The following is a 23,300-nucleotide window of genomic DNA, read 5'->3' as shown; positions in this document are numbered from 1 at the left end:
GTCACCCCCCCTGCATGTGCTCCCCAGGCATAGGGTAGCTGGAGGGTGCAGCAGTGGCAGGACGTGGTGCCCCAGCAACCCCTCCGTAGCCTGGTACAAGCTGCAGGGTAGCCAAGAGCTGCTCCCCCGCATTGCCTCGGGGCTTGGCTTTGACTTTGACATAAGAGATCCCTCGGCACCAACCGGACGGGCACACAGCCCTACGGAACGATAAGCACCCTCTCGCTCTGGGTGCATGCGAGCTCCCTGCGCTCACCCTGGCGCTGCTTCAGCTGCTCTCGCTCCCCTCCATCGCAGCCCCCTCCCCACAACCATTCCCCACCAAATTTACCCGTTGCAAAAGGTGCTTTATTTACTTGGCGTTGCCATGGCTACGCCGGCAGGAGTCTCCTGCCGGCATCCCCACGCGTGCAGTGCTTCCTGCTGCCAGGCAGGACCAGGGCAGGGGGCTGGCCAGTGTCCCCCGTGGGGCTGCCCACTCCCTGGGGTGCGTGCCCCGGCTTTCTGGTGCTCTCCCGCCCTTCTCGGGTGGCTGCGGGCGGCAGGAAACCGCGGCCTCCCCTTCGCTCCACGGTGCTGCCTACACTTCCCACCTCCCCGCCAGCCCTCCCCAAGCGCACGCTGAAAGGAAAGGTCAGGGGCTGGGGGCTCTCACACACACACACACACACACACACATTTTTATATATATACGTGTGGGCAGGGAACAGCAGCCTCCCCCTGCTTGGGGCACCGTAGGGGGTGGCGGTGGCTCCGGCACGCTTCCACCTGGGGAGATGGACAAGGGGCTTTTGAGGGGGGCACCCAGGTCCTGTGGCTGCATCTGGCTCAGCGCCGGGGTAGGCGACAGCCCCCTCGTCCTCTCTGACCCCTCACGCTCCGACTGGGGGTAGGACGACACACAAGGCGAAGGGGACCCTGCGAGCACACCACATGCTTCCCCCGGCCGGCAAAAAGTCAGCACCGGCGAGCGCACCCCAAGGAAAGGGAGGGGAGAGGTGAGCCCAAGCACCAGCCAGAGACCCCCTCCAGGGAAGCAGGGGTCCCCCCGTCGTCCCCTCCCACCCTGGCTGGGTCGAGAGCGTCCCCGCGTCCCCTCCCCGTCCCACGAGCATTGCCAGCTGCCTGACCTTGCGCCGCTGGAGCTGCCGAGACTCTGGGGTGAAGTTTGCCGAGCCCTCTTTGTTTCGGTGCCCGCACTGCGAGGGCTGGGGGCCCCCCCCCCTCTCCCCGGACACCTCCAGGGGTTGGTCTCAGTCTGAGCGGACTCGAACTGGACCCCTGGTCTTCGGGGCCATGGCTGGGGGAGCGGTTGCGCGCCCCACCCCGAGCACCCCCGGCTCCTCCCCGGCTCCGACAACCGCGTGTTCCTCCTGCCGAGCCCTTGGGCAGCAGCAGCAGCAGCAGCTTCCTGAGCCTGAAACAATGCTGCTGCGTCACCCACATGCGGTTCCCAGCAATGCTTTGCAACGGGAAGATGGCAGAAGAGAAAAAGCGAGCGAACGAGCAGAGAGGGCAGAGCCGTTCTGCTGCAGAGCCGGGAGGGGCCCGGACGGGCGGCTGGCGCCGTACGGATTGGCGCAGGGGCCCGGGCGGCGCGGCCCATCTTCCTCCCTCCCTCCGCCACCGCAACTGGAGATGCCGGGGCCAGGCTCCCCAAGGCCGGCGTGAGCACGGCAGCGAGCCTTTACCCTTGCTCCGCCGGTCCCGCTCACGCCCAGCCTCCCCCAGTGCCTTTCTTTTGTCTTTGCTGAGGTGTTTTTTGGGGTTTTGGGTGGAAGCTGAACGCACCCGGATTTTAGGAGACACCATCCTCTGCACGTGCACCCCCCCGACCTGGATGGACAAAGCTGCCCAGACAAACATCCCGTCAGCCAAGTTTGGGAGCAGTTGTAATCCCAAAGCCACTAGTGACCTAACCACTAGAGGGGGATAAACCCGTGCTGGGCAAAGCAATGTCTCCCCAACCAGCCCCAGCTCCCCCCAGACCCCCCACCCAGCTCCAGACCACTGTAATTAAAATGGAGGAAACTCCTGAAATAAAGCGAACTCCCCAAAGCAGCCCCAGAGAACAGCGACTACTCCCACTCCTGATGCAGCCACAGCATCTGTTGGCAAACTCAGCTTTTGTCTCTCTTGCCCCTGGAGAGCCCAGGAAGCTACCGGGCCACAATGATCAAACACCTGGGTCCAGATTGTCACCACCTAAACCACCACCAACACCCTCAGGCCGCCCTGCATATCTCACTGGGGACACCCAGCCCTGCAGCGTGGTTTGGTTCGGCACTGAGGATGTGCGAGGTGGCTCTTCCGACATGTTGTCAAGGTCAAGCACATCAAATGGCCTGTGGAGGTGACGCCTGGTCAGGCAGGATGTCAGAGAGGTTTCTGGCCTGATGCGCTCCAGGCTGTGGCACTCGCATCTGGGCAGCGATTGTGGATGCTGCACTGCTGGCACACGCACAGGGAGGGACCCGCAGGCAAGAGCGTGGCCAAGTGCTGCCGTCTCACCAAGGGCAGACTCAAGGGCGCCCAACTCACCCTGAACTTCCTCACCCATCCCGGGTGGAAGCAGCACCCACTCTCCACCAAGTCCTCTCTGTGTCCCCACTGTCCTGCAGCAAATGGGGGACTGTGCACCCTCCCCCCATGGCCACAGAGAGGGAGCAGAGTGCCCTGAGACCACTCGCTCCTCCCAAAGGTGCTCATCAGCGATTTTACATCCCCTGGGCTTCAGCAAGCTGACATGTTTGCTGCTTCTCTTAGATGTGAGCACCTGGAGAAAGAGTCTTGGGAAAACAGATTCCAGCTGGCAGATTTACTGGGGCAGGGAAAGGAGAGGATGAGGCACAGGGAATGTTTCAGGCAGATGTGACCCACAGGCGGGGCAGACCACGCAGATGAGAAGAGTAATGCATTTGCAGAGGAGCGAGAGGGTGTCTCTGGTCATGGGGAGACCCAGCACAACACAGAGCCAGGTACGTGGGCAATGCCTGACCAAAGGCTTTGAGATGAGGTCCTGGAGACAGGATCTGCACTTTTAGGAGAGGTTTTTCTTGCTTCTGCAACATTTGGCACTTTAACACCTCCAGGCAGAGCCCGAATATGACCTGTTTGTGGCAGTTGCTGAGGCTGCAGGGCTTGGTGGCACTGCAGCAAGTGAAGGGTTCGCAGGCGGGCTCGGCTCCCCACGAGTCAGCCAACAGCAGGTCTGACAGTTCTAACGCCAGAACCTCACAGACCATCCTGCTCCTCTGAAGCCTGAACGAGGGAATTCAGCACACCCCAAGAGGGGTAGAAGCGATGGACAGAAGCAGTCAAAAAACAGTGGGACCTCTCAGAAGATTCCTCTTTGCCAATGACCTTTCCAACAACCCCCGTCCAGATCCACAGAGGCATCACCAAACCCATAGAGATTCTTCTGCAAGACATCAGTGCTACAATAGGCTTTCTGATTTCTGTGGGCCCTCCCATTTAAGTCACTGCAGAGCAGCTCTCAGTCACCAGTTCAGAAGGCAGCAATGTGGTGTCACCAGGAGCTTTCCAAGGGAGACAGGCAAAGCTAGAAAGGCTAAGGAGAGAAAGAGGTGGTAACATGCTCTTCCTATTCAAGATGCCTGATGCAGCCCTTTTATAGAGTCTCAGCAGACAGACAATCCTGCCGTGGAGCTGGAAGCACGTCTTTGTCACATCCAAAGTGTCACGTCCCACCATGTGACAGCTCCCGGCTCAGCTTATGACAGGATACAGAAGCATATTTCTTCACGTAACCCAACATATGGGCATCCTGAAGTCACAATCACCACACAAGAGGCTGTGGGAAAAGGCAGAATTTTCCTGGTCTGTACCTGCTCCCCTGTGCCTGGGGATACTGCTTAGCGGAGAGTGGCTGGAAGCATGGCAGGATGTTTGATCTGGTAGTGCCAGGTCACTACCTGCCTGTCTAGGCTCTCTTGATGAGAGAACACCATGTTCTGATCCTGGGTAGCAGACAGACCAAATAAACATGCAGGCCACAGCCACGAAAACCTTCCACAACGCAGCATCTGCCTACCTGGACACAGCTATGTAGCGATGGCAGCAAAGTTGGCGAGCACCGAAAACACAATGATTTTGTGCTTCTCCAGAGCACTTTTTCCCAACAGTCCTGTTGGCCAGAACCCAGGTCTGTTAATGACCTCACCTGGTGATGTAAGGGTAAGAGTACCTGCTGCATATCGATGGCCCCAGAGTCAGGCTAAGACACTGTGGAGGATGTACTGCTTTTGGTTTAGCTCAAGTCACAAAAAAAGGGATTAGGCTGTAGTTCTCTACTACTGCATAAACAGGTGAACAGAAAGGATCCAGGTCTGGGGTGCAGCACGAGGGATCCCCCACACCTCTGAGAGCTGTGAAGGAAGGTGGGAGCATCAGAACAAGATCAGATAAGGGAAGGGCTGTGCTTACACACAGCCAGGGTGGGACTGTGTTGTGGGAGTCAGCTACAGTTGTGCAAGAACACAAAAGCTATTAGAGGAGGGAGTTACACTGAAGCTTACAAAGAAAACATGACTGAAATAGGATCTGTATCCCACATCATGAGTTACAGATGCAGAGATGGCTGCTTCACACCTCTAGCTTGGTAACAACTTGTCTTTGCCTTAGAAAAAAAAGAAAGTGTTCTCCATACAAGCTGTTGATATTGAAAAATTAGACCTCCACTTATAAGGCTTTTCAGTAACCACACCAATTAAAAGATTCAGCTAGAAATGTCTTACCCCTTTTCAGGTTTTATAAGCCAACCTACACTTGCCAGTTCCACCACTTTTAAGGAAAACATGAGTTTTGACAGCAGAGGTTTGCTGTGGTTTGACAAACTTGCTGTTTTCTCCAGCCACTGCAGTCTGATGACTAAGGATCTTCATGCCTTGAGCATGCCCTGTAGCACAGGCTTTACCTGGGAGGCTACTAGTCCTGAGGGACAGAGTCCTGCAGCTCTGAACCTCACTTCTGAACCTCAGAGGACAGCCAGCTTTAAGAAGCACAGTCCTTCAGGGAAGCTGTCTGCTCTGATAAGACTGCAGGGACTTTCACCCACAGCTCATCCATGAGGTACAACCCGACACAGGGGCTGGTGGGTGACATCAAAACCACTGGCACACACACATCCATCAGCTCCAGAAAATAACAAGCCCTTTGAACAGGTATCAAAACCCACCTGAACAGTGACAACCTTGAATGTTCTGCCTTCAAAACACCCACCACACCCTACCAGCCTCCCTTCCTTAGTCCAAGGCCAAAACACTGTGCTCAGAGCCTGAGTCTCTCCAGAGCAAGGTAAGATCTGTGGTACGGCTGAGGCCACTCCACTGTAGCGGCTCAGAAACACACACGCGGCTTACTTGAAGGCCATGGCATGCACAATGCACTTGAAAAAGTCACAGGAAAACAGAATTGCAGCCACTTAACAGCACCTACTCCCACACCTCCTTCAAGCCGAGCACCTCCAGAGGTCGACTTGCAAACGACAGCCCACTCTGGGACCCCAGAGCTGCACCTGCTGCTCCAAACGCAGCGGAGCACCGGATTTACCAACAAAAAAATCAGGAGACAGCGCTTGGAAAAGAAACACAACAGCAAAGATGAGGATATACCCATGGCTGTGTCTGAATGTTGGCTTTGGTAGAGGCAAGCAGCTGAACAGATCACCATCAGCCAGAAAGGGAGAAGTTGACTGTGGTTTTAGGGACTAAAACAGACTTCTGGGGAATAGAGTGAGGCTGGCATCCTCACTTTAGTGCTCAAAGGGCTAAAACACCAAAGCTCATAGAATCAGCACAGCAGGTCTGGCAGATACAGCTCAGGGTATGAAGCAGGGCAGGGGAAAAAAACCCAAACAACAAGCTACAAAACAACCCGCACATTTGTATAACCTAAGCTCACATCCTATGCAAACAACCCAAAGAAACAAGGCCAAATCCACCTGGGGCACGGGAAGGACTGTCACAGTGTCCACCAGCCCAAGGAGTCCCCAGCCCGAACTGGAAATTAACTGTGTTGCAAATGAGTGCTCTTGCACTGACACCCCCAAGGGACCCACACAGGGCCCAGAGGGTCCCCAGGTGAGTCTCAGTCACACTGGCTGGGAGTAGTTACTGCTTCTGCTAGCCCCGACACAAAATCCAAGCCAGACCTGTCCCACAGCATCAGCTGGCATAGCATCGGCCTCATGCAGAGGAAGAAGAGGACACCAAGCCTGCAGACACATCGCCCCCTTGCCCCAGGATATGGGTAAGGTCAGGGTCAAGCAATTATCCCATGAGGAAATGCCTTTCTACCTCCAACAGCGCAAAAAGCAGGTGAAGCCCCCAGGAACGGCAGGGCCTGTGGCTCCCTGATGCCTACATACCTTGACGTCAGCGATGAGGGCGTCCTCATCCTCAATGCCAGTGGGGACACACTTCTTGTGCAGAGGGAGCGACTCCAGTTTGTCCACGAGGCAGCGCAGCCCCTCCAGTTCAAACTGGGTCAGGTGCACCTTCCTGTTCTTGCGTGGGCTGCCACCGCTGGGGTCCCAGGCCTGGCCGTTTTGAGAGCCGCGGCTGGAGTCGGAAGAGTCTATAGATGGCGTCTTCTTCAGACCCGGCAGGCTGCTCCGGCAGCTCCTGCCCAGTTCATCATAGTCCACACTGGCACCATTGGCTACGGGGCTGGTGAGAACAGACCGTCTTGTGACTGGTCGCCTGGGTTCCTTCCCTGCTGCATCCTCCTCTTCCTCCCCCTCCTCCTCCTCTTCCTCTTCCATGTTTACTGAGTCTGAGGAGCTCAGCTCCATATCTGCCATGACGGAGAAAGAGTGAGAGAAGAGCACGGTGGGCAGACAATCACTCACAGGAGGCATTCAGCTTCTAGAGAATCCCCCCAGTTACAGAGATGCTGGAGCAACGTACGGGGACACGGCGAGAGAAAAGGATGGGGCATGTAGCAGCTGGAAAAGAACAGCTACAATCTTTTCCCATTCCTGGCTTGTTCTGTGGGAAGGCGAAGCACAGGACATGGGAAAACCTCCCAGAGGAGGAGACAGCAGTGCCCTAGACTGAATTTCATAGAATCCTAGCATGGTTTTGGTTGGAAGGGACCTTTAAAGATCATCTCGTCCAACCCTCCTGCCTTAGGCAGGGGCATCTTTCACTAGATGAGGTTGCTCAGAGTTCCATCCAACCTGACTTTGCTTTGGAGGTCTTGGGATCTCCAGCCATCTGGTCCTGGGAGTGACTTGGGACCTTGAACCTGCCTTCATGATGGGAAAAAGAGGATGTGGATACTCTAGATGACTGTGAGGTCTCTGAGCCTGATTGTGTGTGATAAAGCACCCTTCTCCGACAGTAAAAGGGAAGGGGGCTCTCCTGCTCCCTTCCTTTCAGCAGTCTGCACTAGTTCCCACTTCACGCTGCTCAGCAGTAGAGGAAAGGAGATGAAGGTGCTGGAAGCCTCCAGGCAGGAGGACAGAGCCAGCCTTTCCCAAACCACATGCTGAGGGAGATCTCGAGAGGGCCCCTTGCACAGAAACTGAAAGCCCCAAAGAGGTCATGGCTGTGAGGAGAGGTGCCCAGGAGTCAGCATGTACAGCCTTTTCAGGGAGTGGGGACAGATTTGCTTCCAGGACCTTGAATTGGAGGCTATCCTCACACTGAAGAAGGCTCTCTGAGAAATTATCTCTTGAACCACTGCTCAGGCCCCGCTTGCCTTGGCTGTAAGGCAGCCAAACATTCCTTTTGGAGATTTCCTTTTGCAGGTTCCTCCCTGCACTCCCTGGCACATTTAAACTTTGCGTGCAGGAAGGCCCCTATCAGCAAGAAAACATTCCTGCCCTGCAGCCCACAGCACAGCAGTGTCTACAGCAACTTTCCTCCACCTCTTCTGTTAAAAGCTTTGCATGTACCAGCAAGGCCAGGAACTCGTGTACTGGTTTTGCAGCTACAAGGAACCTTGGCCTGTCACAGGGGCAAAGGAGGAAGCAGAAGTCTGGCTAGTTTTGACTTCTTGCTCAAAGGAAAGGTAATAAACAGCACCTCCTTTGGCCAGTCTGCAATGCTCTCCGCCTGCTCAGTACAGCAAAGCATGAAAAGGGAGGAAATACCCAAAGAAACCAACTTGTGAAATTGAGGAAGTGATGGTCCTGAATTCTTCCCATGCAGCAGCCCCCGCCTGCCCCACAGCTGAACCAGACAGTATCCCAGAAGGGTGCAAGAAACCACTTTGATATGGGAGAGGGAGAAATAAAAGCTGGACAGTCAGTTTAGGGGGCTTACCCATACTGAGCGATTCCTTCTGGAAGTCCTTGGTCAGATGTGAGCGGCTGGTGATGCAGTAGACATAGCGCTCCAGCACATACCAACACATCTCGTAATAGAAGGGATAACGAAACTTATTTGGGACCTGCAAAAGAGACAAGGGGAAGGGGATCTGCTCAGGCCTCCTTCACCACCGCACTGCACGGAGATCATAGCTCTTATTCCTGATGCCTCAAACCAGACGGATCCCCTCCCGAGAGACAGGAAACGCATGTACATGTATAACAGCATCATTCATGCTTCTGGCAGCCTGATGTAATTCTCATTGCAGGAGGATATTATCACCAGGCAGAGCAGAGACCAGGCACTACTCACTTGCAAGCCATTAACATTTCATTTTTCTTTTGGCTCTTCCCACCCCAGACCTCCTTCTCATTAGAAGAAAATAGTGGCAGGTGCCACAAAAGCTTTCAGTTGAAGCTAATGGCTCAAGCCCTCTTCCTGAGCCCCAGCACAGCATCCAGTGTTTGTATGGGGGGAGGAAAAGGGTGGGTCTATTAAGAAAGGTGTTACCAGCTCAGCTATTTAGCAGAAAGCTGTTGGGGCTCTGTCAACTCACACAACAGGCAAATGTCCCTGACCCTGCTGCCTTCCTGAGGCTACACTGACCAGGGTGGAGCAAGCACACGCTCCGTTGTTCTATGTATGTCTTGGCTGCTCTGGATGACGGTCTGATAGCTGGGTGCTAAACTCCAGGTCCCACTGCAGCACCCTGAGCTGCTTTGGAGAGGCCAACAGACTGGTCATCACAGCCCTGGCATGTCCTGAGGCCTCTCTGCAGGTGCTGAGTGCTGCAGGCCCCACATCTCCACAAGGAGCAAGTGAGAATACCCGCGCGCCAACACCATTCTCTGCTCAAGACCTGAGGCAGTCTTTTGTTTTAGTCATCTCAGACCACATCACAGAATCATCTGGGCTGGAAAAGCCCCTGAAGATCCTCCTGTCCGACCATGAACCTCACACTGACTGCTCTCAACTCTACCAGATCCCTCAGCACTGGGTCAACCCGACTCTTCAACCCCTCCAGGGATGGGGACTCCCCCCCTGCCCTGGGCAGCCCATTCCAACGCCCAACAGCCCCTTCTGCAAAGAAATCCTTCCTCAGAGCCAGGCTGACCCTGCCCTGGTGCAGCTTGAGGCCATTCCCTCTTGTGCTGGCGCTTGTTCCTTGGTTCAAGAGACTCATTCCCCCTCTCTGCACCCTCCTGTCAGGGAGCTATAGAGGGCCATGAGGTCTCCCCTCAGCCTCCTCTTCTCTAGAATATCTAAGATCAACACCCAGCAGCAGAAGGCAGCTGGGTAAGGGAATAAGCAACACACTGGATGCGCTCCCATGGACAGGTTGGTGCTTTCCTCAGGCAGCTGGGGGAGCTCCCCGTCACACTCACAGCAAGGTTTCCAGACCCCTCGGGAGCCCAGTGCGACCACACGAAGGATGAAGGGAGGTAACAGGGCTTTGTGCACACTGCAGGCTGTCGCTCTGCCCAAATCCCTGCCTGTACATTTAACAGGCTGGGACATCTCGCTTAGACAGCCAGAGCTGGAGCAATCTCTGAGGGGGAGGCTTGCCTTGCCTCTCAGCTGCACCCTCCCCACGTCCTCCCAGCTCTCCCGCAGGGCCTTACCCGCGTGCGGTCTTCGATACTGTAGATCCGGAGCTGCATAGGGATGTTGAAGCTGTGTAAGAAGTTGCCTCCAAAAACCAGTGTGTCCATGGGCGTGTACACAGCATGGATCCAACCTAGGAGAGAAAGCAGAGTTTGAAGAATCCTTCTGAGCGACTAGGTGAGGCCAAGGTCTCCCCACTGAGAGTCCTTACTAACTGAATTCCAATCTCTCACAAAATGTTCTCTTTAGGGCAGCAAATATGCACAACCTTGATGCTGCTCAGTTAAGTCCAGCCTGACAGTTACACCCTTAACCTGCATCCAGGTTAGCTGCAAACACACAGATGAGCTACTGACCCCCATCACATCAGCCAGCCCCAGCAGCAGCAGGGGGCTACGACAGGACCCCAGCTCTTCGAGGAGGGCAGACCCTGCTGCGTTACAGCCACTGTGTCACTACTGAATTACTCAATACCCAGCTCAACCCATTTAAGAGCTAGAGACAGACTTGTACTTAGGCACGTCAATACACCCGTGGATCTGGCCTCGCATTATCCCATGGTGGCACATGTGCCAATATCCACCCCCTGTCCATAGCTTTTTGTCATCCCGGTGTCTCTGGAAAGTTGCTTCCTAATTGTGTTAGGCCTAAGAACACCAGCAACAAGGAAAACAATCTTCCAAAGTCGGTTCAACAATGAAAATACCCTCAAAGTAACTCAAGTTCCAGCTCTCTTATCTCCAAGGCTAAGCAATCCAGCCAAGGCCAACATTTTGGGAATTCCATTGTGGGTTTCAGGCAAGGCCACTCGATTCAAAAGAAGTGTCAGCTGTGATAACAGGACTCAAATGAGTAACTTGTGCAATCCCTGGTGTTTTCTGTAGCTTACAGCAGGACTAAGAACAACACAGCTTATTTCCGCACTGCTGTTGGAGATGAAACAGCAGGTTACAGCGATCTTTGACATCTGAGACAGTCTTATGGACATAATTTTTATCAACAGTTTATCAGAAGCCTTCAAAGAGGTCCAACAACCCTTCTGCTCACAAGGGAGTATTCCCTAGCGCAAGCACAACGTTTTACAGACACCCCAGGTCTCCATCACAGGTTCTAAAAGGCTGTGAGCCAGTCCTTGCAAACAACCAACTTGAGCTGCTTTTTCACTGGCCTCCTCCCTTCTGCCTTTGCTGTTTTCTAGCACAGCACTGTACTAACTGTGCATGCAAGACATCACTGATGCCCTCCAATTATTCTGCTGGCTAAACCAAGTCAGGCTAAAGATTTCTCTTAACTCTTGAGAGTGTTCTCACTCTGAACCTCAAAAGCTCCTTGCTCAAGCCCTCTGCAAAGGGCCAACTTCTCTATGTTACTGCTTCCCAGCTCCCTACTGGGTTTCAGCGTTTTCCAGTGTCTAGCTACACACTTTCCGGTTCTCCTACTTCCAGTACATTCAGACTGCTCAACTGTCTTTCCTTGTGTCCAGAGCAGTAACTTTGTTCCTTAAACTCACACAATGACTCCCTTCCTTGCTTCACAATTTGAATATAACTCCGCAGAGATTTCACAAGAGACCCAGGAAGCTGAGGAGCTGTTCTTGGGCCAGCCTCTGTCCTCAACGTGTACTGCTCCGCATGTCAACACAACAGGCTCTGGGAAAGCCTCATTTAATAACTGATCTAGTGTGAGGTGAGCCAGCCACAGCTTTCTTGTCACTTGGGCTGAAATCCACAGTGCCATGACAGGCATGTTTTGGGAGCTGGCAAGCAAGAAGATGGAGCCACAACACATCTCTCTCTCCCCGTTACTCCTGAGGGAGGAAACTAGAACCTGCCTGTTCTAATTTTGCTCGTGCTCCAGGAGTTTCACTCTCTTGCCACAACCCGGGGAAAAGCCAGGATGTGCCTGCCCACCCTGTGGTACCTGAGGGGATGACAAACGTGTAGCCCTGCTTGAGCTCAATGCGCTGGCACTCTGACACTCTGTCTCCAAGAAAAATGTCTCCCTGCTTCCCTGAGAGAAGCCAGTTTTCATAGAGCTCCAGGTTCTGGGGTGTAGGAGGGATCAGCCAGAAGATCTGCAAATAAAAACAACACGTGTATGTAAGTCATCACATAATTAACAACTACTGTGTAACCCTTCTTTCTTCCAAACCTGCCTCACTCCCTCTTCAGACATCTAAATCTTTTCCTCTCCCCACTCACAGAGGGTGGAAATCTGCAGAAATTCCCAGTAAAGTGACCTAAGAAGCTGTCCCATTTAGGAGTGCAAACTGCTGAGAGGTCTTTCCCAACCTGGCACACTGACCACCACAGGTTGACTGAGCTTGGGATGTTTTGTAAATGTATTATTTACACAAGCATTAAGAGATATAGAGCCCAAAGACACCAGAATGTTAGAGACCAAGGAGATACTTACCTGCATGTTTCTGCCATGTTAGTAAGAGCTACAACTGAACTATCGGGAGTTGCACCTGCCTGGCTCCATGCAATACAGGTGGCCAGTTTATATCTATGCCCAAGGACGCTCTTCAGAGACTGTCAGCTCTTCCTCTGGGGGAAGGCACTGGAGCCACAAACCAGCAGAATCGCTTGGAATGTCTGGCAGGTACAGCTCCTTTGCAAGGAAAGGTAGGGGAAAAGCCCAGATTCTTCAGGTGGAGCAGAGTTTGCTGTGTTCCCTGAACTTAGTCTAAGTCAGCAGAGAAAGATGGGATGGAATAATTGCTCAGGACATGTCCTAAAGAAGTGACAAGGGTTTTTTTCCCCCCAGAGATCTGCCTTCACTGGCTGTGGAGGAAGCCCTTTAGCTGGACAGTTCCTTTGCAGCAGTTACAAGCAAAGGACTCCCTAAGTCTAAGGCTGTCCGAGGCACTCAGATGTCATCCAGCCACCACAGACAGCCGTTTTTACCCTTGGCTCCTTGATGAACTCAACCCTAAATGGCTGATCATTTTTATTAGAAGCAGCAAGGTCTTTTCTAATTGCTCACAAGGGTTTAAGTCAGGAGCTGGGTGCATTTCACTGGCCAAGAGGCAGGACCTGCCTTTGGTAAATCCTGCACTACAGAACACTTTTCTCCACATCAGCTTTTCCTAATATTACTAAGCTGAGCTACTACCAGATTTTGCTGCCCTGACTGCAATGATTTAAATGCACTATGATGAGTCTGTCTGTGTTGCCACTCCCCTGGACAACAGCGCAAAGTTTCCTTGACTACAGTAGAGCTGACAACTGCAGCTAGCAAAAAGTTGAATACAAGCTCCTCTGTGCTGTTACAGTGGTAATGCTAAAGCAGACACCGAGTCCCCTGACAGTGGGGGCATCCACCCAACGGCAGTCAGAGGGGAGGTTTTCCCAGCAAGGACTTCGTATTGACCAAGTGTCATGTTGTGAACATGACTGAGCTCTCTAGAGTGCCAGAAGTGCTAACTAAGGTGTCTGAGTTAATTGTTCAGGTACTAGCTAGCTCCTTCAGTGATACAGCACCCAAACTATTACAGATCTGGTTTCTGAAGGTTAAGAGAACAAATACAATATCCCCAACTGTAAGGGGAGCTTAAGGTGCAATTCACCCTGCCTAAGGACAAGTGGGAGGACTGGCACCTTCCCACATGCCCTTCCAGACAGATTTCTTCCAAGCCAGAACACCACACAGCTGGGGTGATGGACGCCTGGCACAGGGAAATCCCTGCACAGTTATAACTGGAAGTCACCCATCAGGGAACAAACACTGCACTCGAAGTTTGTAACCAGATAAACTCGATGGAGCCTGGGGTTCAGTTTTGAAATCTTGGGCTGGGCTCAACTACAGGAAGTAACTCCAGACAAGCAGCTTATATCTGATACTGTTTCAGAGCTACTTCTCACTAGAAACCATTCAAAGGTTGCAGTGAAGATCTGTCACTAACCTTCAGTTCAAATGCTTCTGCTTTTGAAATCACTTGATACTTTAAGGCGACCCCTCACACATCTGTTGGCTATTTAAAACCCCTGGACAGCTGAGCTTTAGGAGAGGCTCCTAGTCATCTTTAATTACCTTTCTTCCATTTGCTGCTGCTCCCAGTGTGCTATCGGTGCCACACCAAGAGGTGATCACCCATGCAGCCAAATGATCTCTCAGAAGCCCAAGGCATGTTCTGCCATTTAGCCTTTTATAGGGTTGTCTCAGCATCATATCTACAGCACGAGTTTTCAGCCCATGCCTGGTGGACCTCTGAGGGCCTGAACTACTTCCAAGAACCACAGATAAACAAGTTTAGGGTAGAAAGACTTCAGTTTGTTGTCTGGGATCTGCACCTTCAAGGATCGACAAGAGAAGAGACTAGAAGCCACTCTCCTAGAGCATTTGAAACTTCCCCAAGAGGGACTGTTCTCCTACCTTTCCCCCTCGGTGGATGTGGTACCACACAGAAGTACCACCAAAGTCCACGTGGAAATCTGTGTAGCAGCCCTTGACACTCATCAGGCAGTATCTGGCGGAAAATAAGATGAAAACAAGGTAAAATGAGTGGTGATCCAGGTTTTAGAGCAAATATGATGTATTCAAAGAGAACGGGCTGCCCAAACCCAGGCCAATGGCTCAGAGCAGTGCCATAAGCCAATGACTGCAGTGCTAAGCACTTTAGCTGCAGGGAGGTGGTGGTTCGCAGGAGAGAGCTTGCTTTGCATTTATATCACATCGCCGCAAAAAGATCTAGTCCAGGCAAAAGGAGAGCTTTCATCCTCACAGCCCCGGCAGCTCTAGAAACCCCCAGCAGCTCAACTGACTCCCCATTCTCAAGGTGGTGAGCACCAAGAGTTTCCCCCAGGCTCCTAGAAGCCACCCAACTGCCCTTTCACACAGCATTCAGCAGGGACTTTAAATAACTAACTGCAGTGTCCTTGGAAGTGTCACCCACTGAAACAAACAGGGAGACTGTTCCTCCCACTTCCCCCTCGGTACAAACTACTTCTCCCTTGGGCAGTTTTCTTGCAGGAGATGCTTTGCTGCCTGCTACCACTGGAACAGCTCAGGAAGTCACTTACTTCTGCACCTTTGGATACTGCATTTCCAGGATGGCATTCGTAGACTCTGTCTGACTCTCCTTCAGGTGTCTGGGCCACATGTTATCAACCCAGTCAATCAAATCCACCTACAGCAGAAAGGTGGGAGACATGAGTAGAGATGAAAGGGGCACAATAACCTTTTTTTTCTACCCCCAGGCTGTTCTAGAGGCTCAAATACCTATTGCCTGCCTGGTAAGCCCCCAGCTCACACACAGCTGGACACTAGGGGGTTGCACTGGGCCCATCAAAGCCACTACAGTGCTGCACACAGGCTGCCAGCCTGGCCCAGAGCAACCCCCAACCAATGACAGGACCGAGGAAGAGGAGGAAGCCCCAGTGTTAGGAATCACCATGACACCCCCATTCTGGCCCTGAGTCGGGTTTGTGTGTGTGTGGCTGGGTTTTGGTACCAGGGGAAGGGGCTACAGCAGTGGCCTCCTGTGAGCAACTTTCGAAGCTCCCACAGCTCCAACTTGGACCTGTCTTTGGCCAAGGCCAAGTCAATTAGCAATGGTGTTCACACTTCTGTGATAACATATTTAAGAAGGGGAACCTGAGAGGAGTTGTGAGGAGGATACCTCTGCAAACACTGAGGTCAGTAGAAGAAAGGAGGAGGAGGAAGGCAGCAGCAAGGGGAGGTTCACTGGAGCAGAGACCCCCCTCAGCCCATGGGAAGGACCCATGGAGGTCACCAGTTGAGCAGATGCCGACCTGCAGCCTGTGGAGGACCCCACACTGGAGAAGGTGGCTGTGCCCACAAAAGGCCAGGACTGAGGGCAGTCTGCACTAGGCCAGTCCGTGAAGAGCTGCAGCCCATGGGACAGACTAGCATCAGAAAAAGTTCATGAAGGACTGTCTCCTGTGAGAGGGACCCCACGCTGGAGCAGGGGAGGAGTGTGAGGAGTCCTCCCTCTGAGGAGGAAGGAGCAGCAGAAACAACAGGTGATGAACTGACTGCAATCCCCATCCCCTTCCCCCTGCACTGCTGGGAGGAGGAAGAGAAATTGGGAGCAAAGCTGAGCCTAGGAAGAAAGTGTTTTTAAGATGTGGTAATACTTCTCACTGCCCTATTCTGATTGTTAAATTAAGTAGTGGTGGTGGTTGAATTAAATTGATGCTCTTTTTCTTCCCTTTTGTCTGTCTTTTGCCCACAACGGGCAAGTCATGAGCTATCCCTCTCTGTCTTTATCTTGATTATTGAGCCTTTTCTTTTATATTCTCCTTCTCATTCCTGAAGGGGAAGGAGTGACAGAGCAGCTGCGTGGTGCTCAGTTGCCCTCAGGAGTCAAACCACCCAGCAACCTTCCCAATTCTACTGGTGCAACCCCATGCATCAAGTACTTCGGACCAGCTGCTCTGATGCCAGCTGCTGTACAACGGGTCTCTGAATTCACACAAGCAGCAAGAAAGATCCCAAGCACGGTACTGTGATGCTGATTTTCTACTTAGGGGCTAGGCAGGAACTGCACTGGGCTTCCATAAAAAACCCCAACATGCTGGGCAGCATCTGCTAGGGTGGGATTCAACTGCTAAGCTTCAGGACAGCCAGAGCAGGCAGAGAAGTCTAGGCTCCCTCTGCAGTTAACGGAGGGAAGTGAATGGCCCTGCAGAGCTGCCCCTTCCTCTCTGCATAGTGTTCAGGATGTCCATCTCATCCATCCCACCTTCCACACTTCAGGAAGGGCAACTCATTTTCTGCCAAACAGCCTCCTGGCCCGCCCTCCCCCCCTCCAAGTCTTGGCCTACTCCACCCTCAGAGATTTCAGCACTTTGCATCAGAAACTCTCCCTGCCAGGCTGCACAACCCTCTGGAGTCCCATCTGAACACAGGGTTGCTGTCCTAAAGGCACCACGGTTTCCAAACAGCAAGGAAATCACGAAGCTCAGCCAGCATCCAGGCCTGAGCAACTCTCTCAAAACACAGCAAGCATTCCTGAGCTCTGATTTAGGCTCTGCTGGAGTTTTAGACCTGGCCATGCATTATGGCAAGCCACCCCTGTCCTGCATCCCTCTTTGGGCATGTTGGAGCTGATTGCTGCTGCGGAACGCAGTACAGGGCTCTGCACCAAGCACCAGAGCAGTGCAGTGCACAGCACAGAGCAAAGGGAGGCCCAGGACTGAATGACAGCCAAGGTCTTGGCAGACAGTGGCCAAGACTCTGCCTGCTCTTGATCATCAGCCAGCAGGAGCAGGTTAATTCACTCTAATTATTCTTCAGCCAGTCACTTCCATTGCTCTAATTGCTGACAGCTAGTGAACAAGTCACTTCTCTGCAGAATGACACGTCAGGGACTTGACCGTGGTCACAACAGCTGAGGGATGCAGAGGCCGAGCAGCCCCAGCCTGACTGTGAGATCAGCTCCAGCAGATGAGGTTGGAGTCAAACACAGGACCAGCTCCAGCAGCTGCCAGAGCATAGCAGTGACACCCCTGGCTGAGACCATGCACATTACGAGCAGCCTTCCTCCTCCCACGATCAAGTGCCAGGCTGCACCTTGCCTATAGGGAACCACAAGCCCAAGGGAAAGGCCATTCCTGTGGAAGAGCGAGCCACGCTCACCGTAGCAGGTCTCTGCACCAGGTTCTCCAGTTTGGTGTGGCTGAACTCCAGGCTGATGACGTTGTAAAGTTTCTCCCGCTCGGCCTCTGGTGTTTCGTAGTAGCGTGCCCACTGTGCCATGGACATCTCAATGTCCCTTTGTGTGTTCACATCCATGACATCCACGATCCGTCGGCTCCCTGCCAGAACAGACAGACGTCACTGGAACCGTCCCTGTGCACAATGGACCACCCAGAAGAGATGCTCCAGGACACGAGACCCTTCCTCCAAGAACCCACCACACAAGTGTGACACCTTGGTCTCTCCCATTACTTCATCTTCTTTCATACCCGCATTGAAACAGAAGCTGTTTCAGGTCAAACTACACTGAAGCAGGTAAGAGCTGTGATACACCAGCTAAGGATGGTTCAGGTTCAACCAGCTGCACACTGGGAGAGCCACAAAACCAGACCTCTAGCTTTGAAAAACCCAACAACTCTCCCCATTCCTCCCTGTCTGCCCAGGGTGCAGAGGTGCACTGTGGTCCCTGGACACTTACCGACACACAGCCGCACATCATTCACGCTGAAGTCCGGATCTGGCATCCTGCAGGACAAACAATCTTGCTAAAAAAATCATGAAGTGCTTCTGGTTGCAGACCCTTCCCACCTGTACCTCCAGCATCAGCACCCTGAAGAAATTACTGTGCTTCTTTTTGCCTCTCAGGTGTGGGTGAAGATCATGCAACTAGATCTCGGGGCCACAGGCCTGGGCTGAGTGCTGGGGTGAAACACTGGGCCCAACTTCTGGCTAAGGAAGCAGATTTGGGAACAGGATATACCACTTCTAGAGCATGTTGTAGAGTGGCTTCTGGCAAACAAGCAAGCAGGCCTTGAGCTAAGCAATCCTAGCTCTTGTTTTAAAGATTGCTTGTAGGAGTTATCCCAATATAAAGGGCACAGCCAGCCCAGTACAAGCAGTATATTTCACTGACACAGTGTAACTCCTCTAACTGTTTGTACTGGCATACTCATCTGTACAAACACTGCTGTCAGGCAGAGCGGGCAAGGAGCCATTCGAGCAGCTCTTAACACAGAGAAATAACCAAAAGGTCAGAAGAAATCTAGTTTCACCCACACTGTAATCCTCAGTATCACATCTCTGCCCTCCCAAGTCACCCAGCAGTTAAAACTGGGCCTGGCACAATTTCCTTGGTAATACAGTACAGTACATCTTGCACTGGATGAGATATGGCCCACCCGTTCAGCCAACTAAGGAACATAAGAGCTGTGTTGCTGATACTGGCTCTAACAAAGTTTGTTAGGGCTGATTTATTCCTCTAACTTTTGTATTAATCAAAACCAAAAACAACTGACCCAGCAGAAACACTAGGGCAGATTTTGTAGAAGACAGCTGTCATGTTTTGATGTAGTATTACTTGCTTTAAAACTATATGTACCACTCCACAGCATATATGAACATCATAAAACGGCACAAAGTCTTGCTTCGGTACAGCTTTACCCTCAAAGCTGTAAACTTTAATTGACTTACTTGTAGTAAGAGAGACAGACGGCAGTTTAAAAGTAACCATGTTGGGTAAATCAGGTTGGAATTCTGGAAAATGCCAGAAATACTAAATTGCTTGACTCCTTGGCAATAGATGCCTATATTACTAGGAAAGAAACCCAACCAGATGTTGCATCAGAGAAGCACTGGGACTTTTCAGAGATTTTGCTGAATTGTGATCACCTACAGCCAACTTAGTCCTCTCATTTTAAGCCCAAACAAGTAAGAACGGGATAACTGAGGTGGAAGATACTTCTCTCTGCTCACTGCACGTAAAGAACAGCATGGACAGGACGTGGTCATACCAACTTGGGAGAGCACAGATCCCACTGCCAGGATCAGATCCCACACAATTTGGAGAGAGGCAATAAATCAGGCCAGAGCACCCATCTGGGTGTCCCAAACACTCACTTTATTCCCAGGCCATCAGAGCTCCTGAAGATAAGAGGGTCTCTCAGGCCGCCCCGCTGGATGTATTCAACTGTGAAGTCTGGTGTGGAGAGACAAGAAAAAGGAAGGTGTTAGGGGAGACTCCTCCAGAGGACTCTAGACACACCGAGGTTAGAAAGGATCTCTGGAGAGATCTCTAGTCCAACCGTGCTCCCAGCCAACTGACTTTAGACTCAGATCAGGTTGTTCAGGGCCCTGTGCATTTGAGGCCTGAGAACCTATTCCTATCTTTGTTGCAAGGCTAGCCAGCAAAAGCAAGCCCTGTTCCTCACTATTTCTACATCCCTTCAGAGATGCTGGAACTCCTTTGCGGCAGGTCTGTGAGCAGCATGATACGTGCTGCTGACAAGTCTCAGACAGGCCCCCCAGGGAGGGGGGAGTTTGCTCCAACAAGCCGCACCAGACAGGGGAACAACACGGTTTTTGGTCCTCACTTCCTCAAGAAGCTCACAGCCAAGAAAGAGATGTCTTGAAGAAATGCTCCTCCCTCATGGTAAATCCTCATGAGGCTTGCACTAGCTGCGTGATGAAAAGACATCCCACTGAGCCGTATGCGTGGTGAAAGAAAGGGGAGAGATCCCACATAGTTTTTGAATTAAGCATCTAGTAGACATGTGGCTGCAATTACAGGTGCTGACCCAGGCGAACCCTCTTGTTCCTGGCTGCCACGTGTCCCAGCGAGCCTGCAGCGCTGCAGCCTGGCTCATCCCCTCCAGATCGAGCGGCTTCCATGCCATTTCCCACACATGCTCCCTGTTACCAGCTCCCCTGGCCCAAGGGCTTAGCAGATTTGAGCCAGTCCTCCACCAATGTGTTCTCACATTGCCTTCAGACTGCTTGGGGACTGCTGCAGGACCATCACGGGAGCAGGCAGAAATGTCCTCTACCTGCTCTGCACCACTTGCATTACCCAAGTAAAGCACTTTACAGCAGAGGAAAGCACAGAAGTGGTGTGAAGAGCAAACAGTCCTCCCAGCTTTACGAAAGGATGGAAAGTAAAAGGCAGCAAAACGCAGGACAATGGGAAAGGATTTCATTAACACCATGATTGCCTTGTAACTGCCCTTCAAGTTGGCAGTCAGGGAGGCTTCGGGTGTAGTCAGATGCACAAGAGCACATCCAACTGTGATGGCTGTTAGCTTTCTAAGAAAGGCTCGGGGAAAGGTCATCTCACACACCATGCCTCACTGGAGAAGCTGCCAAGCGCAGCAGCTCTCTGGTTACTGACAGTAGCACACGCTGCAGCAAGAACAAACCTTTGCCTTCCATGAAGACCACAAAGGTGGAGTTAAACTTGTTGGTGGACAGCTTTTCCTCGAGATCAAATGTCCTCTTCCCTTCAATTTCATCATCGGAGATGCCATCATCCTCGTAACGCCGCCGCATCGTGCCACGCTGAGGAGAGATCAGACCAGAAAGGTAAGTTACAGATCAGGAGGAACAACCAGCTTGCTTCTCAGAGCCTCCTCTCTACCCAGTACAGCTCAGCCAGGGCCTCTGGGGGAGCCCTTACCCCGCAGCAGAGAAGTCTACACTCTTCTACTCCCCGAGAGGAGACCCTGCGTTACCCAGTTACATTATCCACTAGGTCTCCTGCTCAAAAAGCCCTGTTGGTATCAGTTTTCAAGAGAGACACGCCAGAGAAGATCTATTTCGGCAGCGTCTGTCCCGGATCCAAAAACACACCACTGAAACATCAGATTTGCTCCTCCTACAACGAACAGATTTGTGCAAGTTGGGTTGTATGGGAGACAGGTAATTCACTGCTAATGAGCGCTAACACAGAAACATGGGAGGAAGGGACATAATTCAGTATAACTGGGGCAAAGGGGAAAAAAAAGCCATTTCCCATTTTTACAGGTGCACCAGTATTTTGCTGTGCTGGAGGTAAAGACACTTGTGAATTTAAATCCCTGCCAGAACATGCAGTGATAAAGGAAGGTTTTATGCTGAAGACAGTTCTTAAGTTTTCATCTTTGGCTACACTTGTACACAAAAGTTTATTTATTCCCTTGTTTGTGTGTGTGTGGGAAGTAACCATTTTCTTAGAGGGTCTCATGAGTACATCTGTACTGTGATTCCTGACAGACATCCTCTTCTAGCTTTGTTGGATCTGGAAGAAATTACTGTCCCCAGCTGTTGGCCACCCCTCCAAAGATCAGCCACACTCTGGCAGAGCAGTTCGTGGGAATGCTCCCTAAATCCCCTCAGATAAAAGTCAACCTGGTCTGAATTAGCCAAGCTGACTTCTCCCAATTAGGGATGCTCCCATTATAAAGCATTCACACCATTTGTTGTGCCAGGGACAGGATGGGCAGGAGGTGACGCAGCAGCTACTGTCACAACTGCCTGGAAGCAGGGAGGCACAGCAGCATCGCAGCGCTGGTAGCTGGATCACAGCCCCAGCAACAACACTGGCTCCACCACGGATTGTGATGATACAATTCACCATTGCCGTGAGGTGACGGGTGTGCACGTCTGCACCACAGCCCCTGCACGACCTCCTGCCACGGCACACCTCTCGCTGCCTGGAGTGGAGCGCATTCAATAGCTCATTTCTTCCTTCTTTTCACTCCTGGAAAAAGACAGGAGCGCCTTTTCCCAAGTGAAGGCACACACTTCGAACTCCCCTCCTAGGGTCAGCAAGCTGCAGATCTCCTCTCCGGAGTTCAGATGTCCTTCCCAGAGTTTGGGATTTGGATTTCACCCAAAGCCACACTCCGTTTACTCCTGCCTTCTTCACCCAGGAAGGCAGGGGTAAGGCAGGGCTTGCTCTGACCACATGAAGTCCCAGGAGATACAAGCCCACCTTTTGGTGGTCATAGTGGGTGAGGGTTTATTTTACCCTTAGTCGCCAGCTTGGCCTCACTCACCTTCCCCTTAACCCCCTGCCTGCCTGCTCCCCCAGCCCTTCACACACTATGATAGCTGAATCAACAGCTTCAATAGCTGTGTGTGTGAATCAACACACACTTGTATAAAACGTACAATCATGCATTAAAAAAAGACAGATAGATGTGCCACCAGCAGAAGCCAAGCACCATATTCCTGGGGAATACTTTGCATTTCACACTGCAAGGGCCAGACTCAGATTGGCTCTTTCCAGGAGATGCACCAGAGCCTGAAGTTGGAGATGTAGAGGTATTACTTGGAAAAGAGCACCTGGCTGTGTTATATTGGAGGGCAAGCCCACCTTTTAAGCCCTTTCCCTTAAAAATCACTGAATCCATTAACACTGTGTAGTACTCAGTTTTATAATAGGGCAGGGGAAAAGGGGCCTGCCCTGGACAGGATTTAGGGATACATGAGAGTGAGCCTCATGCTCAGTTTTTGCTGGAAAGCCCCAGCATTTTAGGAAAGGCCTGTTTCAAATGCAGTCCCTCCCCACTCCAGGTAGGCTGGACAGCATCTGAGAGCATGAAACCCAGCAGCTAACTGGGGCTGGGCCAGGCTTCCAGCTCCTAGGAAGAAGGGAGTCTCTTCCCCCATTTGCAACCCTCACCCCACGGCAAAGCCCCCTGTCCGGAACAGTCCAAAGGAGCTGCCTGGGAGGGCTGAAGTCTGATGGCTCCGGCACAGCCACCACAGCACAACACCTGTGGCGAGAATGGATGGAGCAGGCATCTGTTGTCAGCCAAGAACCTTGTGTGGGTGTCCTGGGCACTCAGCACGGGCAGGCAGAATGGTGCTGGCTCCACCTTTGGGGCGGGGGGGCAGGAAGCTGAACCACCAGTTCCCACACATCTCTGCTCCTCTTAA

At 52.2% G+C, this 23,300-nt stretch overlaps 1 protein-coding gene across 1 annotated transcript in view; it reads right to left on the bottom strand.

Annotated features, from left to right (window-relative positions):
* KDM2A (lysine demethylase 2A) overlaps positions 1 to 23,300 on the bottom strand; it is a 48,758-nt gene that overhangs the window by 8,605 nt on the left and 16,853 nt on the right. Inside the window, exons 2-11 of the mRNA XM_026866925.1 lie at positions 20,798 to 20,936; positions 19,503 to 19,581; positions 18,085 to 18,131; positions 17,547 to 17,725; positions 14,966 to 15,072; positions 14,319 to 14,412; positions 11,862 to 12,015; positions 9,959 to 10,074; positions 8,292 to 8,418; positions 6,389 to 6,816 (exon numbers count right to left, since the gene is read on the bottom strand). Of these exons, the coding sequence (XP_026722726.1) occupies positions 6,389 to 6,816; positions 8,292 to 8,418; positions 9,959 to 10,074; positions 11,862 to 12,015; positions 14,319 to 14,412; positions 14,966 to 15,072; positions 17,547 to 17,725; positions 18,085 to 18,131; positions 19,503 to 19,581; positions 20,798 to 20,936 (1,470 nt within the window). The remainder of the gene's footprint in view (positions 1 to 6,388; positions 6,817 to 8,291; positions 8,419 to 9,958; positions 10,075 to 11,861; positions 12,016 to 14,318; positions 14,413 to 14,965; positions 15,073 to 17,546; positions 17,726 to 18,084; positions 18,132 to 19,502; positions 19,582 to 20,797; positions 20,937 to 23,300) is intronic.

This window comes from Athene cunicularia, unplaced genomic scaffold, assembly GCF_003259725.1.
Source record: "Athene cunicularia isolate RWA unplaced genomic scaffold, athCun1 BOjh376180_part1, whole genome shotgun sequence".
In the NCBI taxonomy this organism is placed as follows: domain Eukaryota; kingdom Metazoa; phylum Chordata; class Aves; order Strigiformes; family Strigidae; genus Athene; species Athene cunicularia.
Note: the sequence above shows the minus strand (reverse complement) of the source record. Positions and strands in the feature narration are given on the sequence as shown.